This window comes from Panthera tigris, chromosome E3 (genome assembly GCF_018350195.1).
Source record: "Panthera tigris isolate Pti1 chromosome E3, P.tigris_Pti1_mat1.1, whole genome shotgun sequence".
NCBI lineage: Eukaryota > Metazoa > Chordata > Mammalia > Carnivora > Felidae > Panthera > Panthera tigris.
This window is the reverse complement of record NC_056675.1, coordinates 31952081-31968624: the sequence shown is the minus strand read 5'-3', so window position 1 is coordinate 31968624 and position 16544 is coordinate 31952081. Positions and strand designations below refer to the sequence as shown.

Sequence of the window (16544 nt, the reverse complement as noted above, 5' to 3'; positions counted from 1 at the left end):
ACTCTCCCTGATCACCATCAGATGTATGCAGCAGTAGCTTCTTATAATAGCAAAAAGGTGCCAACCACCTAAGTGGCCTTCAGTGGGAGAAGAGTCACGGAAGGCACAGTCCTCACCCACAGAACGGATGTTAAAGCACCCGGCGACCCGCCAAATCCGTTCCTGGCTACACGCCCCGCAGAAACGCACACGTGCGTTCACCAAAAAGACACGTACGAGAATGTTCACAGCACCACCTGCAATAAGCCAGAAACTGGAAACCACCCAGAAGCCCAGCAGAAGCAGGACGGATAAACAAACGGTGGTGTCTCCATACCGTGGAACGTGACACAGCAAAGAGCACGAACAAGCCATAAGTACACACAGCTACACAGATGATCTCACAAACCAACTTTAAGCCAAAGAAACCACACACACACACACACACACACACACACACACACACACACACAAAAGGACACGAGGAACATCATTCACACTCGCCAAGAAGTGGAAGCAACCTGCAGCCTGAAGGTCCTTCGGCAGGCGGGTGGACAAACAGTATAGTCTCTCCACACAGAGGAATATTAGCCGTAGAAAGGGAGGGAGTCCTGACCCGTGCAACACAGATGAATCTCACAACACGATGGGAGGTGAAAGAAGCCAGACACAACAGGTCCCAGGTTGTCTGATTCCATTCATAGGAAATGTCCCAAATAGTTGAATTCATAGAGACCCAAAGCAGATTAGTGGTTGCCAGGGGCTGGGGAGTGACTTGTAATGGGTATGGGTCACCTTTGGGGTGGTAAGGGTATTCTGGAACTAGATAGAAGTGGGGGTTGCACATCACTGAGAATGTAGTAATGTTACTGAATTGTCTGCGTTAAGATGGTTCATTTTAGGGGCACCTGGGTGGCTCAGTCGGTTGAGCGTCCGACTTTGGCTCAGGTCGTGATCTCACGGTTCGTGGGTTCGAGCCCCGCATCAGGCTCTGTGCTGACAGCTCAGAGCCTGGAGCCTGTTTCGGATTCTTTGTCTCCCTCGCTCTCTGCCCCTTCCCCCCCTCAAAAATAAATAAACACTACAAACAAAAATTTTTAAGAAAATTAAAAAATTAAAGATCATACCACACACTGGGAGGAAATATTTGCAAGCCACATATCGGATAAAAGACTTGTTTCCAAAATCCAAAGAATTCTCAAAACTCAGTAATAAGAAACCAGTCCAATATTAAAAAAATAACAACAGACACTATATCTGAACATACACCAAAGAAGACGTATGGACAAACAAGCATGAAAAGAAGTTCAACGTCATTAGTCACTGGGGAGTCACACATTAAAGATAGAAGACACCACTACTAACAGAATGACAACAGTTAAAAGGTCTAATCACACCAAGTGCTGGCGAGGATGAGGGGGAGACCAGAACTCTCCCACCCTGCTGGTGGAGTGCAAAATGGCACAACCACTTTGGAAAACAGTTCAGGAAGGTCTCAGAGATTAAACCTGTAACTACCATCTGACCCAGTCATGCCCGTTCTTGGACATCCACCCAAGAAACGTGAAAACATACACTCAGGTGAAGACTTGTACATGAATGTTCATAGCAGCCCCCAAGATGGAAACAACACAAAGGTCCATCCACCTTTGGATAAGCAAACTGGCACATCCATACAATGGAATGCTATTCAGCAATAAAAAGAAATAACCTACCAGTATAGCCTGCCATGTGGGTGAATCACAGAATAATGTCCTGCATGCAGGAAGCTGGGCAAAAAGGCTACATGCTTTTATTTATTAAAAAAAAATTTTTTTTAAACATTTATTTACTTCTGAGAGACAGAGTGCAAGCAGGGGAGGGGCAGAAAGAGGAGACACAGAATCCGAAGCAGGCTCCAGGCTCTGAGCTGTCAGCACAGAGCCCAACGTGGGGCTCGAACCCATGAAACAGATCATGACCTGAGCCGAAGCCAGAAGCTCAACCAACTGAGCCACCCGGGCACCCCAAGGTTATACACTTTTAAAATTAAGTTTGTGTCACGTGATTCCATTTACGTAACTCTAGAAAATGCAAAGTGATCTACAGGGACAGAAAACCTACCACTGGTTCCTGGGGACAGGGGTGGGTGGAAGGAGGGGATATTATGGAGCACGAGGAAACTTTTGGGGGTGATAGATATGTTCACTGACTTTACTATGGTGATGATTTCATAGCACATACCTATGTCAAAACTCAACAAACTATACTGTATATACACACCGTTTGTTACTGGCCAACTATACCTCTACAAAGTTGATTTTTGTTTTTAAGTAGAATTAATCAGTGCAGTTAGGAGGTGGGATTAGTGATTACCCTTGGTTAGGAGGGGGTAGACTAGAAGAGGAAGGAGCAGGGGGTCCCTGGGGTGCTGACAATGGTCTGGGCATTGATTATAAGGATGTTTTCTATGGGTGGAAAAGCGCTAACAATCTTGGGCAGTTTTCTAATTGTATGTGATGCTTTGATAAACACTTTTTCACCACCAGGCAGGCTAATCTCTGCTACTCAGCTCGGGACCAGCTACTTGTTTCTGTGGTGGGGGGGGAGGGAAGGCAGGGTCTGAGGTCATTGACAGCTGGGACCCCAGGCCAAAAGCTCAGCTGGCGAGCGGTGGGAGCAGGGTGGGAGTGGGTACCCCCCCTTACCTTCTGCTTGCATGCCTCTCACCTTTCTGTACCTTTCTCCTGGACAGTCAGGGCTGCTGGCATGTGGGGTGGACCCTGCTTCTGGCTCTGGGGACTTCTCTGCTTGGGCCTCTTCCTCCTCTTCCTGCCCCCAGAACGACTTCCCGCTGAACAGCCTGTGGACGATTTTCTCTGCATTTTCCAGCCGGAGGCCAAGCTGGGAAGAAAAAGCCAGGACTCCATGAGGAGCTGCTCAGTCACATGGATGATCAGAGCTGCAGGGCAGAGGGCTCGAATTGGGGTGCCCAGCAGGCTTGGGCAGGGCTCTCTGGGCTCCCTAGGATCCACCTTTCTTTTTTTTTTAAGCTTATTTATTTATTTAGAGAGATTGAGCAGGGTAAGGGCAGAGAGGATGAGAGAGAGAATCCCAAGGAGGCCCCATGCTGTCACCGCAGAACTCAACACAGGGCTTAACTCATGAACCAGGAGTTCATGACTTGAGCTGAAATCAAGAATCAGATACTCAACCAACTGAGCCACCCAAGTGCCCCGGGGCACCACGTTTCCAAATCAAGTTCCACATCTGCTGGGCAAAAGCTGCACAGGAAAAATTCTTACTGATTCTTTCAGGCCTGGTTCAAATGGCACCGCCTCTGGGAAGTCCTCCTTGAATTCCCACATCACTCTCTTCCCACATTCCCCATCCCCTGACCAAATCTATCACTCCTTCCCCTCAGTGTCCAGCCCGAAACCTCCAGGTCACACTCAGATGCTGTAATCTGGGTGTCTCCCTTGCAAGATCCTGAGCTCCGTGAGAGCAGGGTCCCATGTCACATGCACTAGGCATGCTGAAGGCCTGGTGTGATGGGTAATTTTGTGTTGATTTGACTGAGCCATGGGGTGCTGAAATATTTGGTCACACACAACTTAGGGTGTTTCTGTGAGAGTGGTTTTAGATGGATTTAACATTCATCTATATCTATCTATCTACATAATATCTATATCTATGTATATCTAGATTGATAGATAAATATAGATATTATATACATAGATATATTAAAGAAACAGGATGAGAGAGCGAGCACATGTGCACACAAGAGGAGGGGGAGAGGGGCAGAGGGAGAAGGAGACTCTTAAGCAGGCTCCACTCTCAGCTTAGAGCCTGATGCGGGGCTCAATCCCACAGCCCTGGGATTATGATCTGAGCCCAAACCGAGAGTCAGACACTCAACTGAATGAACCACCCAGGCACCCCTAACATTTAAATCAATAGACTGAGCCAAGCAGAGTGCCCCGATAATGTAGGTGGGCCACATCCCATCAGTCGAAGGCATGAATGAAACAAAAGGCGATCAACAACTACGGGGTAATTCTGCCTGACTGCCTCAAGCTGGGACATCACCTTTTCCCCACCTTCGGCCTAACCTCAAACATCGGCTTTTCCCAGGTATCAAGCCTCTAAACTAAAAGGCTCTCAGGCCCTCGGACTCCGACTAGAACAACACCATCGGCTTTAAAGCTTGCTGACCGCAGACCTTGGGAAGTGCCAGCCTCCATAATCGTGTGGGCCAATTCCTTACAATAAATCTCTTTCTAGAGGTACCTATGTGCTACTGGTTCTGTTTCTCGAGAGAACGCGAATACGCCTGGCTTAGTTGGTTCTTAAAATGTGATGGATGTGAGGGGCGCCTGAATGGCTCAGTTGGTTAAGCGTCCGATTTCAGCTCAGGTCACGATCTTGCCACTCACGAGTTCGAGCCCCACGTCGGGCTCTGTGCTGACAGCGCAGAGACTGGAGCCTGCTTCGGATTCTGCCTCCCTCTCTGTCTGCCCCTCCTCCACTGGCGCTCTGTCTCTCTCTCAAAAATAATATAAAAACATAAAACGTATTTTTTTAAAGAACTCTTCCACGATGTGGCCCTGCTCCTCTCTGCACACCCGTCTTACGTCTCTCTCACTCTACTGGTCTACTTCTGCTCCTTGAACATACCAAGTCCTTTCTTGTCTCAGGACCTTTGCACATACTGGTGCCTCCGCCTGGGACGCTCTTACCCCAGCTCTTCCCTAGGCTGCTCAAGCTCCCCCTTTAGGTCACAGCTCAAACTTCGCCTTCCCGAACACAATACTTAAAAGTTGCCACTGTTTTATCAATATGTTTACTCATTTTTTATCTGTTTACCTCTGTGGGCAGGGATCTTATCTTACCTGTTGATCATCAGATTCTCAGAGCCTAGTACAGCACCTGGCACAAGTCACGTAGAAGACAGATATTTGTGCAATGGATGACAGGTGGGTAGTTAAATATGAATATATGGATGGACGGACAGACGAATGGGTGTAGATGGAAATGGAAGATGGACAGATTTCAATCTGTGGAAGGATGGATAGATGAGTGAGAAAAATGAAGCTGTGGTAGGTAGGTAGGTGAATAGACAGATGGGTGGGTGAGAGAGAAGAACGGATGGATGGATGGATGGATGGATGGGAAAGAGGGTAGATGGTGAGATGGGGATAATGGCACATTAGTGAACAGATGGAGGAGAAGAATGGATGGATGGATGGATGGATGGATGGATGGATGGATGGATTGGATGGGAGGCTGGATTGATGACAGATATACAGATGTATATAACCGTGAATATGTGGACAGGTGTGTGAACGGGTGCACAGGAGTGTATGTGGATGACTAGGAGGCTGGATGAATAGATGCAGGGGTGAGAAGTTGGTGGAGAAATAGGTGAGAGGCTACATAAACAGATAGATAGATGGATGGATGACAGATGAAGGTAGACGAACATACAGAGGTATGAACGGGTAGGCGTGTGGATGGATACATGGATGGGTAGGTAGGTGACTGACTGGAAGAACAGGTGAATAGATGGGTAGGTGAGAGGGTAGATGGACAGATGGGTGGGAAGGTACAGAGATGAGAGGGAGAAGAGAGATGGGTGAGAGGGAGGGATCGAGTGGATGGACAGATGTATGTACGTGTGGGTGGATGGATGTAAGGACCAGGGGGTACAAGACTGAGGAGTGGATCAATAGATTCAAGAGGTGATATATGGAAAAATGGATGGATGGGATAACTCCTGGCCTTCTAGAAGAGGCCCCAAGGCGACTAGAGTGGGCCCCCTCTCACCTCCAGGAAGTTGAAGGCATGACCTAGGGCGTGGATGGTCAGGTTAGTCATGGCGGAACGGGGGAGGAAGGAGGCTGGAGAAAAGAGAAGGGTCCGCTCCAGGTTGGCTCCCAGGCTGCCAGACACTAGGAGAACCAAGAGAGAGGATCAGCATACTCTGTACCTGTCACAGAGTAGAGTCTGGCCACCGAGGGGCCACAGCCTAAGACAAGGCAAGATGGGGCACGTCCTCTCCAGCAGGACAGGTGTCTCTGCCTTTAGCCTCATCAAAACCCCAGAAAAGATCAGGACACCCCTGCTGACAGGTGAGCACCCCACTTTCTACCCAGAGACTTCGGGAGCGGCCGAGGGAGTAGAGGTACCCAAGCTAGAACGGGGTTTCCTTTTGGATGCTCTGTTTAATTACGACAAGATGGTGACAACCTCCGTTTAGTGCCTTTTAACACAGGGGAAAACAGGTCCCCAATTCACAGGCAGGCAACAGAGCCAATCTTCCACCACTATTTCATCAGCATTGTATTCCTTTTCCGGATTACCTTGAGTTTACAGAGTTAAACTGATTTTTTTTATTAACGGTAGTAATAGACAGATTCCTTTTGAAATAAATGCAAGTTAAAAAAGAACCAGTTTAGAGAAAAGACAGAAATACTCCATTGCATGCTATGAACTGGCTGATAGTTGATGAGTTTAGACTTCTTCCAACAAAAATGGCAGGTGGGTGGGAACAGAGCAAAAAAATCAAGCAGGTGGCATATAAACAGGTGACAACTGGGAAAGAGTGTCTTCGATCCACGTGTCCTCGAGGGTTAGAGCTCCCAGGTCCCCCAGGGCTTCATGGCCCCAGCGCGGGGCAGCGGCTGCCCAGGATGGCCATACCTGAGCGAAAGGTGACGTCAGAATAGGATGAGTGTTTCCAGGCCTCCGGCTGGAACTCCTGGCTGAGGATGTCCTCAGGGAGGGTCTCCCGGAGAGCGCGCTTCAGAGGGTCATCGGTCTCCAGCAGCTGCAGCAGGTGACTCCACACAAAGGAACCCACTGGAGTCCAGTCACAGCCAACAGGGAGGGGAGGGGAGGGGAGGGGAGGGATGGATCTGGAGCTGGCTCAGCCCAGAGAACAGACTCCCTCCCCCCACCCCACCGGAGCCTGTAGCCCAAGTCCTGCCACTTCCACAAGCCAAGGGGCTTCTCAGGAGCCCAGCTATCCGTATTTTATTTCAAGAAATCACGGCCAACAGTGGTGCTTTCATGGAACTTGTCAATCCAGCCCGCGCACGGCATCCTGACGTGCCTTCCGGAAGGGAGAGGGGGACACTGTGGGGAAAGCTCTGGGTTGACAGTCAGACCCAAGTCTGAATCTCACGTCCACCACTCACGAGCTGTGTGACCTTAGGCTGGTTACTCTACCTCTCCGAGGCCCAGTTTCCTCATCTGCAAAATGAAGCATCACAACCCATCTCCCAGGGCTGCTGGTGCAGACCAGTCAAGAGGAAGCCTGGGCCCAGAGAAATGAGTATCTTTCAGGGTTGGGAAAGGCGTGATGTGCAATTCGGGATAGGGATCCCCAGGCTCTCTGGAGAAGTAAAGATTAAATGAGATCACCCAGGGGAAAGATTCCGATGAGGGATATTAGAGTCTAAATGGGAGCCCCCAATCCACTTGGTTGTCCCAGGCTCTCAGAATGCCCGGCAGGGAGCTTCTAGAACAATCCGCCATGGATCAGAGTGGAGGCTGGCTTTTGTTCCCAGGGGGCAATACACAGGCCTGCTACCCCAGGGTCTCCATCAAGGCTGAGCCCCTTCCCTGATTCCCCGGTGAGGGGGGGCTTGGGTTAATGGCCTACTTGACCAAAACTGCTGCCTCTCCCCACCTCCCACTCACATCCCATCCCATCCCACCCGATACCACCAACGAACAGTTACATCTCCTAGCAGTACCGTTTGTATTCTTTTCGGGGGGATGTCACTTCTTTAGAAGGTAACCTAACAGCACGACAGACTTTTAAATGTGTACACCCTTCAAAAAAGGGGGGGGGTGGAAAGGGGCACCTGGGTGGCTCAGTCGGTTAAGATTCTGCCTCTTGGTCTTGGCTCAGGTCATTATCTCGCGGTTCGTGAGTTCAAGCCCCACGTTGGGCTCTACGCTGACAGTGAGGAGCCTGCTTGGGATTCTGTGTCTCCCTCTCTCGTGCACAGGTACATGCGTTCTCTCTCTCTCTCAAAATAAAGAAACTTTAAATTTTTAAAAGATAAACCGTTCTAAATGCCTTTGTGTATTGACTCGGTTTATGCTCCCTCTATGAGGGAGACAGTGCTAGTACGATCATCCCCATTTCCCAGATGTAGAAACAGAGGCTCAGCAAGGTTTAGTAACTTGTCCAAAGGCACACAGGCAGGGAGCCGCTGAGCTGGGATTTGAACCCGGGCGGTGGGGCTCCAGGGACTCACCTCACTGTGTAGCATGCACAAGATTTTTGAAAATTAGTTCAACTTATTTTTCTTTGAAGTTTCACTTTTGGGTTTAGGAACTATGGCCAGAGGTCCCTGTTTGTTTAGTTATTTTGAGAGCAAGAAAGGGACAGGAAGCAGGAGAAGTGGAGGGGCAGAGAGAGTGAGAGAGAGAATCCCAAGCAGGCTCCACACTGTCAGCACAGAGCCTGACGTGGGGCTCGAACCCACAAACCATGAGATCACGACCTGAGCAAAAACCAAGAGTCAGAAACCTAACTGACCGAGCCGGCCAGGAGCCCCAGAGGCCCCTGTTTAAAGGGTACTCTCTGACCCTAGAAGGGATCGGAGACTTGGAGATACTGTTCCTCCTCTGTCTCAGGTCTCCCTTCCAGGCACTAGGTCACGAGCTGGCCAGAGCTACAAGGGAAGTCAGCGGCTTTCATCCCTTTTCACAGATGAGGAAACGGAGATCCAAAAAGAGAAGCAACTTGTCCAAGATTGTCTAGGTGCCATACACGGGACGTGCGGGCACACGAGGCTACTTGTTCAGGGGGTGTGGCAAGAAAAGGAGAACAGGAAGGGGTGAGGAGAGCACCTGATGCGCAGAGGTGAACCCGCTTCCAAACCCTCGCATCCAGCGGGAGGCCCCGTGCCAGCCCCGCCCCCACCCCCAGCTCCCACTGCTCACCCTGGGTAGACCGCTCGCCGGCCTGGGTGTGCCGCACCTGGGCGAACACCTCCTCGCCAGGACACCTCATCAGGGCCAGGTAGGCATTGATGCGGATCTCAGCGTCCTCCTCGGGGCTTTGGTACAGGCGGGAGAGCACAGATCGCTGGCCCGGGCAGAGGGGAGGCCATCACCCTGGGTCCATCCACCTCCCACCCCTCTCCACCCCGGGGTTCCGTGTCCCCCAAGCTGCTCTGACTCCAGCAGGTGGCCCTGTCGCCCCCCCCCCCCGGCCCCGGCTTTTATAATATCTCCACCATAGGAGGCCTCCCTGATGCTGTCACCTGCGGCCCGTTTATGGGAGGTGGTAGGGTCACTGCTGAGCCCCGTCATCCTCCAGCCCGAAGGCTCCCCACTTTCCACAGGTAACAACAGGTAGATAGATGGGTGTGGCTGCATTCTAATAAAACTTTATTTATAGAAGCAGCACAGTGTGCGACACAAAGGAGGTATTCTCTCAAGGGCTTGGCTTGCCCAGGCCCCTTTCCTAAGCAAGCAACCTCCCTCACCCTGTGACTTTCTCCCTCGGCACCTGCCGGTTTCCTTCAGAGCACAGCCCTCCATCCGTCCACTCTTGCAGCAGTATTTACTGAGCACCTACTATGTGCCCGGCACTGTGTTAAGCGCCAGGTGACAGTGACAAGCAAGATAAACCCAGCTCCTGTCCCCTGAAGGTGATTTTCTAGTGCAGGAAGACTGACAATAAATGTGGTTCGTCTGTGAAATGTGTATTAGGTGATAAATGCCAAAAAGGGAAAACTTAAATGGGGAAGCAATTTCAAGGGCGCCCGGGGGGCTCAGTCAGCTAAGCGTCTGACTTCGGCTTGTGTCATTATCTCTGGATTCGTGAGTTTAAGCCCCGCGTGCGCTCTGTGCTGACAGCCTTCGGATCCTGTGTCTCCACCTCCCTCTTCCCCTCCCCAGCTCACACTCTGCCTCTCTCTCCCTCTCAAAAGGGAACATTAAAAAAAGGTTTTTTTAAATGTATAAGTAATTTCAGGTGCAAGAGCCAAGGAGGACCCCCACAGTCAAAGTGATTTATACACAAAGACTTACAGGAAGTGAGGAAGTGAAGCCTCAGGATATCCAGGGGAAAGGCATTCGGGGAAGGGAGAACAGCCCATGCAAAGGGCCTGCGGCAGAAGCGCACCCAGAGTGAGGAAAACCAAGAGCCCAGCGTGGCTGGAGAGCCATAGGGGTGAGGAAAATAGGAGACAAAGCTATAAGCAAGTCAGTGGTCAGGATACACAGGGCCTGCCAGGTCTGTCAAGACTCTGGCTTGAGGGCGAGAGAAGCCTCTAGAACAGGGGTCAGCCAACTTTTTCGCAAAGGGTCAGACAGTACATTTTTCTGGCTTTGCAAGCCATGCAGGCTCTTGCAATGACTGTACTCGGCAGCTGTAGCAAAAAAAAAAAAGCAGTCCTAGACAACACACAAATGAACAGGCACGGCTGCATTCCAGCAAAGTATTTCGTGCAAAATAGGCAGCAAGGGAGTGTAGGGTCTGTGGACCAGAGCTCGCTGACCCCCGAACTAGAGGGTTTGCAGCACAGGCTGGTTTGTGATCCTATTGCTTATTTGTGCGTTTCTTTGATCAGTCCTTGCCTCCCACACCAGATGCAAGCTCCGTGGCAACAGAGACCCGGATGCCTATTCACGCAGGTGCCCGGTGCACAGTAGGTACCCAGTAAATACGCGACGGATGAACAAATGAAGAAGTGAGTTCGCAAACAGTGGTTCGAGACCCACCGCCGCCCAATCGCAACCCCAGGGAACGACACACAGGAGCTCACGTCCGCAGAGCAGGGAACTCTCCGGAAGGCCTGGATGGCCCCCAGCCGGACCTCAGGGGGGCAGCTCCTCTCAGACGCACAAGTGCTCAGAGCAGGGGTGAGAGCGGCGGCCGCCAGGCCCGCATTGCCAATCGCCTTCAGCACGAGCTGGAGCTGAAACAAGACGTCGGAGGGACCTTGAGGCCTGGTAGGGGTGCTCACCTCACCCGCACAGCTGAGGGCTCACCTGCGTGGCACAAGCTATGCCCAGGATGCCGGTCTCCCTCACCTGGTCAGCGTCCGAGGGCTCCTTGAGGGTGCAGTTGGCATCCAAGGCCTCTCCCAGGATCCTCACGAGGGAGCCGACACCAGGCAGGCGTCCGCAGGGCCCGTCCAGAGAGGCACAGAGGTTGTGCGCCAGGGCCGAGATGCCCAGAAAGGCGCTGGGGCTGGCCCCCGGGGTCTGCAGGAGCGGCTGGGGACAGAAACCGGCCCCCACCCCAGCCGAGAAGGCTGCTAAGTGGCCCTTCACAGGCCCGGCCGCGTACAGATGGGCCCCCGCCCTGGCTGCACACAGACTCCTAGAGACCTGGGTCCCCTACCCCGGGAGTCTGAATAAACTGGCGTGTGGTGGGGCCTGTCCACGGAGCACCTGCCAAAGGACCTAGGCGACGCTTAGGTGCATCAAGGAGGGAGAAGGCCGTTAGGGGGACGCAGGGCAGGGGACTGTCGCTGATGTCTCAAGACAGTTTCAGCTGTCACAACTGAGAAGCAGACACGCCAGCATCCCGGGGGCAGAGACCGGGGATGCCGCTGAAGGTCCTCTCGCACCCAGGAGGAACTGTCCACCCCAGAGGTCGACAGTGCGAGGCTGGGAAACCCCGGGCTCAGTCACCAGTTTGGAGGAGGAAGGCGGGCACAACACGGGGGGGGGGGGGGGGGGGGCGTCCGGGTTAATGCTTAGCAACCACCCGGAGAAACCGCAGACCCTCGTGGGTAGTGCTAGCCAATTTCCACGGTGTAAATGCTCCTGTCACAGCGCTCTCGGCGGCTCACCGCAGCGGGGCCAGACGCGCAGACATCAGCGGGGAGCAGCCGGCATGTGGCAAGCGCGCGCATGCGCGCACCCGCTCACGCCAGCAAGCGCACGCGCACCTCGCCTAAATAAACCCGAGGAAAGGGAGGCAGTCTTGTGCCGTAACGGGATGAGGTGTGCAGTCTCTATGACCTTGGCTTTTAACCTAACTTCTCTACCTGCAAGCTGAATGTTTAAATGACATCTGTGTTTTTCCGCCAGCTTCCCAACTGCGTGGAAATCGAGACTTTCCTGCCGCCAGCCCCACCCTCCAGCACATGCTGGAGCCTCTTGGGTCTCACTCCCTGAGGATCAGGAGACCCCAGGCCCCGCCATGGGGCTACACTGCCCTACCCACCCACATCAAGTAGGCTCATCTCTCCAGGGGCCTCCCAGCAGCAGCAGCAACTGAGCCCAGGCTGAGTCAGATCCCGGCCCGTTCCAGCTGTGCGACAGGGTCCCACCAAGACGCTCAGCCACCCCTACACCAGGGCCCTGGAGCCTTCAAATCAGAGGAAAGCAAAGGGGGTGGGGTGAGTGGGGGATAGGGGAGCGCTGGTTCTAGGCCTATTGGGGGAAAAGCCAGAAAGATAGATTTTATTTATAAATTTTTTTAATGTTTATGCTTGAGAGAGAAGACAGATGCGAGCAGGGGAGGGGCAGAGGGAGAGGGAGACCCAGAATCCAAAGCAGGCTCCAGGCTTGGAGCTGTCAGCACCGAGCCGGAGGCAGGACTCGAACTCATGAACCGCAAGATCATGACCCGAGCAGAAGTCAGACGCTTAACTAAGCCACCCAGGCGACCCTAGGAAGATGGATTTTAATAAAAAACACTGACATGGCACTCCCTGTGTGCCCGGTTCTGCTGTTCACATGTCACACAGATCACATGATTGAATCGTGAGACACAGAGAGATTAAGTAATTTGCCTACGGTCACCCAGCCCACAAAGAGGTGGGGCCAAGACGTAACCCTGAAGGGTCTGGCTTCCGGGCGGGACGTGACCCCACGCTCACTGCTCCTTAAATACATATTCTCAACTTGCGGAAACCAGGTCTGGGCATGGGCATCGGGCAGTGGCTTCTATTACCCCACACCCACACCACCCAGAGCAGCGACGGCCTGGCAGCCTGGGAAAATGCAATGTCTATACCGTCTCTGTTCTTCTCTTAGACTCCTGCTGTCCACCAGGTTTGTGCGTCGTGCGGTGTCTGCGTGTGTGCTCTTGTATGTGGTATGTGTAAACACGTGTGTTGTGTTCCCTTATGGGAGTGTATGTTTTTCCCAGTATACCATGTGGGTCGGGGTGCACATGTCCCAGTGCGTGCGCGTGCACACGTACCAACATGGGTGTGTGCCCTGTGTGTATACATGCCTGCCCTAATGTGTGTGTGTGTGTGTGCACGTCCCAGTATAGCCTGGTGTGTGTGTGTGTGCACCCAGGTATGGGGGGATGTCCGCACTTGTCCCTGTGAGTATCTTTGTGTGTGTGCCCATGACATGTCTGTGTATAGGCATCTCTACTTTCACATATGTGTGTTTTGGTATGTATGTCTCCGTGTGTGTTTTCTTTGTGAAAGGAAAGGGATACGTGGCTTGGAAAAGCACATTCAATGTTATTCGAGATTTATCTACTGAGAACAATCTTCCCTGTTTCCTCCATACAGAGGAGGGAAAGCAGGGGACATGAACCGTGGAGAGAAGACAGCCAGGCTTGTGGAGGACGGTTCCCCCCTGTCAGAGGTCTCGCTCTCTGCTGGCTTTGCCCCAGGAAGGCCGCCAGGGATAGGCAAGGGCAGACTGGGTCCTCCAGGGACCAAAGATGGAACGAGAAGCAAGGTAGGGCCCAGCGGGGGAGGCCAAGTGGCTGGGGCCCCTTGGCTAGCTGGGAGCTGCAGGACAGCGGGGCCAGCATGAGGTCAGGGCTCCCAGAGCAGCAAGGACCCTGTGGGATCACTGGCTGCCCGAGGGACAGGGGGGCAGGGGATGTCTGCCCAGAATGGCGAGCCCTCCTTGACTTCACGAGAATCAGAACCCTGGCTCCTAATACAAAAATCTCTAACTTAAAAAAAGCTTTGGTGACACTTCAGTTAAAAGTCTGCTTAAAAGGTTCTCTCTTTTAAATTTTTTTATGTTTGTTTATTTTTGAGACAGAAACGGCATGAGCAGGGGAGGGGCAGAGGGAGACAGAGACACAGAATCTGAAAGAGGCTCCAGGCTCTGAGCTGTAAGCACAGAGCCCGATGAGGGGCTGGAACTCACGGACCGTGAGATTGTGACCTGAGCTGAAATCAGACGCTTAACTGAATGAGCCACTCAGTGCCCCCCCTTTTTTTTTTTTAATTTTTAAAGATAAAATTTTCCCGGGGCACCTGGGTGGCTCAGTCGGTTGAGCGTCCGACTTCGGCTCAGGTCATGATCTCCCAGTCTGTGAGTTCAAGCCCCACATCGGGCTCTGTGCTGACAGCTCAGAACCTGGAGCCTGCCTCGGATCCTGTGTCTTCCTCTCTCTCTGCCCCTCCCCTGCTCACGCTCTGTCTCTGTGTCAAAATAAATAAAAACATTTAAAAAAATTATTAAAAAAAAGATAAAGTACTCCCCAGACCTATGACCCTCATACAACTGATTTCCCTTTTCCAACAGGACTTGAAAGCCTACTCGTCTTGCCCCCAAATCAAGCTTCCCCCAGAGGCCAGACAGGCAAGCTGATAGAAAACAATAGAAGATGCATCACGACTTGGGGAGATGAAACACGAGCTGGAAAAGACAGACAGCCTGCATTTCCCAAACCAAGAACTTCTAAGTTACATTCATCAAGAGACACCACTAAGAGAGGAAACGGCAAAGAGGCAGCATAGGGCCCAGCAATGGAACGGAGTCCACACACACACACACACACACACACACACACACACACACACACACAGCACGGACAAGTCTCACAGAGAATATGGGAGAAAGAAGCCAGACTCCAGGTGCACATGAGCTCACGGGACAATGTCAAGAGCGGGCAAGAGTGAGGGACGGCCGGAAAGGTCAGAATCCCCATGATCTTTGACGTCACCGACCAGGAAGGACACAGGGTGGGGGAGGGGAGCAGGAAATGTCCTCCATCTTTTTCTGGTTGCCCAGGTGGACAAATGTCACACAGGACACTTAGGAGTAGCACAGTCTCCTGATTGGGTACTTTGACATGTAACTAAAAACACACCCCCAACTGCAATGCGGCCCCCTGGGACGGTGGGACAGACAGAGGAGACCGTGGGGAAGGTGGTGGGATTTGAACAGCTGAAGTTTAGTAAGTAACGTACTAAGGTCAGTTCCTTAGATGTGACAAATATGCCCTGGTGACGTCAGACATTAGCAATGGGAGAAACCAGGCCCAGATACACAGGAACTCTGTACTAGCCTTGCAACCCTTCTTTCTGCACACCGAAAATTACTCCACAAGAAAAAGTATATTAAAATACTCTCAGGGCGCCTGGTGGTTCAGTCAGTTAAGCATCTGACGTCCGTTCAGGTCATGATCTCATGGTGCGTGAGTTTGAGCCCCGCATCGAGCTCTGTGCTGACAGCTTAGAGCCTGGAGCCTGTTTCAGATTCTGTGTCTCCCTCTCTCTCTCTGCCCCTCACCCGCTCACTCGCTCTCTCTCGCTTCTTTCTCTCTCAAAAATAAACAAACATTAAAAAAAATTTTTTTAAACTCTCTTGCCTACCCCCTTCCCCCTCTTTCTCTTCCCCTTCCCCCTTCCCCTCCTCCTTCTCTCCACCCCTTCCAGGCTGCTAAAAGCAAGTCTGCATCCCGGACACATGCCCCACAAGCGCCCGGCACACTCTGTCCTTGTGGACTGGATGAGAGAACGAGCAAACCAGTCCAGAGAGGGGCCAGCTGTGGCATAGAGGACAAGCCAAGTAGGCGGACGAGACCCTGGGCTCTGTCAGCCGAGGGACCCTGCCCACCCCATATCCCTAACAAGTGGTCCCAGCAGCGACACCAGCCGCATGCCTGACACTTGGTGCACATCACAACAGCCCCTTGATCCACAGAGTCTCATTATGCATCACCCCACTGCACAGAGGGGGAAACTGAGGCACAGAAAAGGCAAGCGCCCGGCTGTAGGTCATCCTGGTAAGAGACAGAGCTGCGATCCAGAGCTGGAGGTCTAGAACCGGAGCCTGCCCTTTTAGCCACCTCACTTGTGCCGAACAAACGGTCTCAAGGACACTGACCCTGCAGGCACTGACTGAGCCCTGGTGGTTCCTGGACAGCGCTAGTGCCCCTGGTGGCCAGATTGTCACCTGTCGGGCCATAAGCTGTGCGGGATGCCCCCAGCGGGGGCCAGCCTGAGCCTGGCTCTGAATCAGGGCCTGACTTGTATCTGCTGAGCAGAGCCAACCACATAGCCTGCCTGGACCGGCCCCACGGCCAACCCTGGAGTCAGTGGTCAGAGGTCAGGGGTGAGTGCTCCCTATATTCTGCCCAGAGAGTCAGCCAGAGCCTGACCAGCACGAAGGACTGAAAGATCCTGCTGGAGACATCCTCCCCCACTGGCGAGGCAGGGGTCTCTGCTGCTCCCGGGGACCCTGGCTGCCCGTCACCAGCTCTCAAGTGTGTTCACCCCTGCTCCCTGCTGGTGGCCCCTGAATCCTCGCCCACTACCTGCTTGGCCCAGCAGGGTGAGGAACAAGTGACGGTGCCCGCAGGCAAGTGAGGACACATCCCTCGGAGAAAGGAAGGG

At 52.6% G+C, this 16544-nt stretch overlaps 1 protein-coding gene across 1 annotated transcript in view; it reads right to left on the bottom strand.

The window, feature by feature from the left end:
* LOC102965660 overlaps nt 1-16544 on the bottom strand; it is a 136576-nt gene that overhangs the window by 101001 nt on the left and 19031 nt on the right. The window contains exons 12-17 of the mRNA XM_042971197.1: nt 11020-11205; nt 10752-10904; nt 8920-9064; nt 6661-6819; nt 5785-5909; nt 2689-2862 (exon numbers count right to left, since the gene is read on the bottom strand). Coding sequence (XP_042827131.1) covers nt 2689-2862; nt 5785-5909; nt 6661-6819; nt 8920-9064; nt 10752-10904; nt 11020-11205 — 942 coding nt within the window. The remainder of the gene's footprint in view (nt 1-2688; nt 2863-5784; nt 5910-6660; nt 6820-8919; nt 9065-10751; nt 10905-11019; nt 11206-16544) is intronic.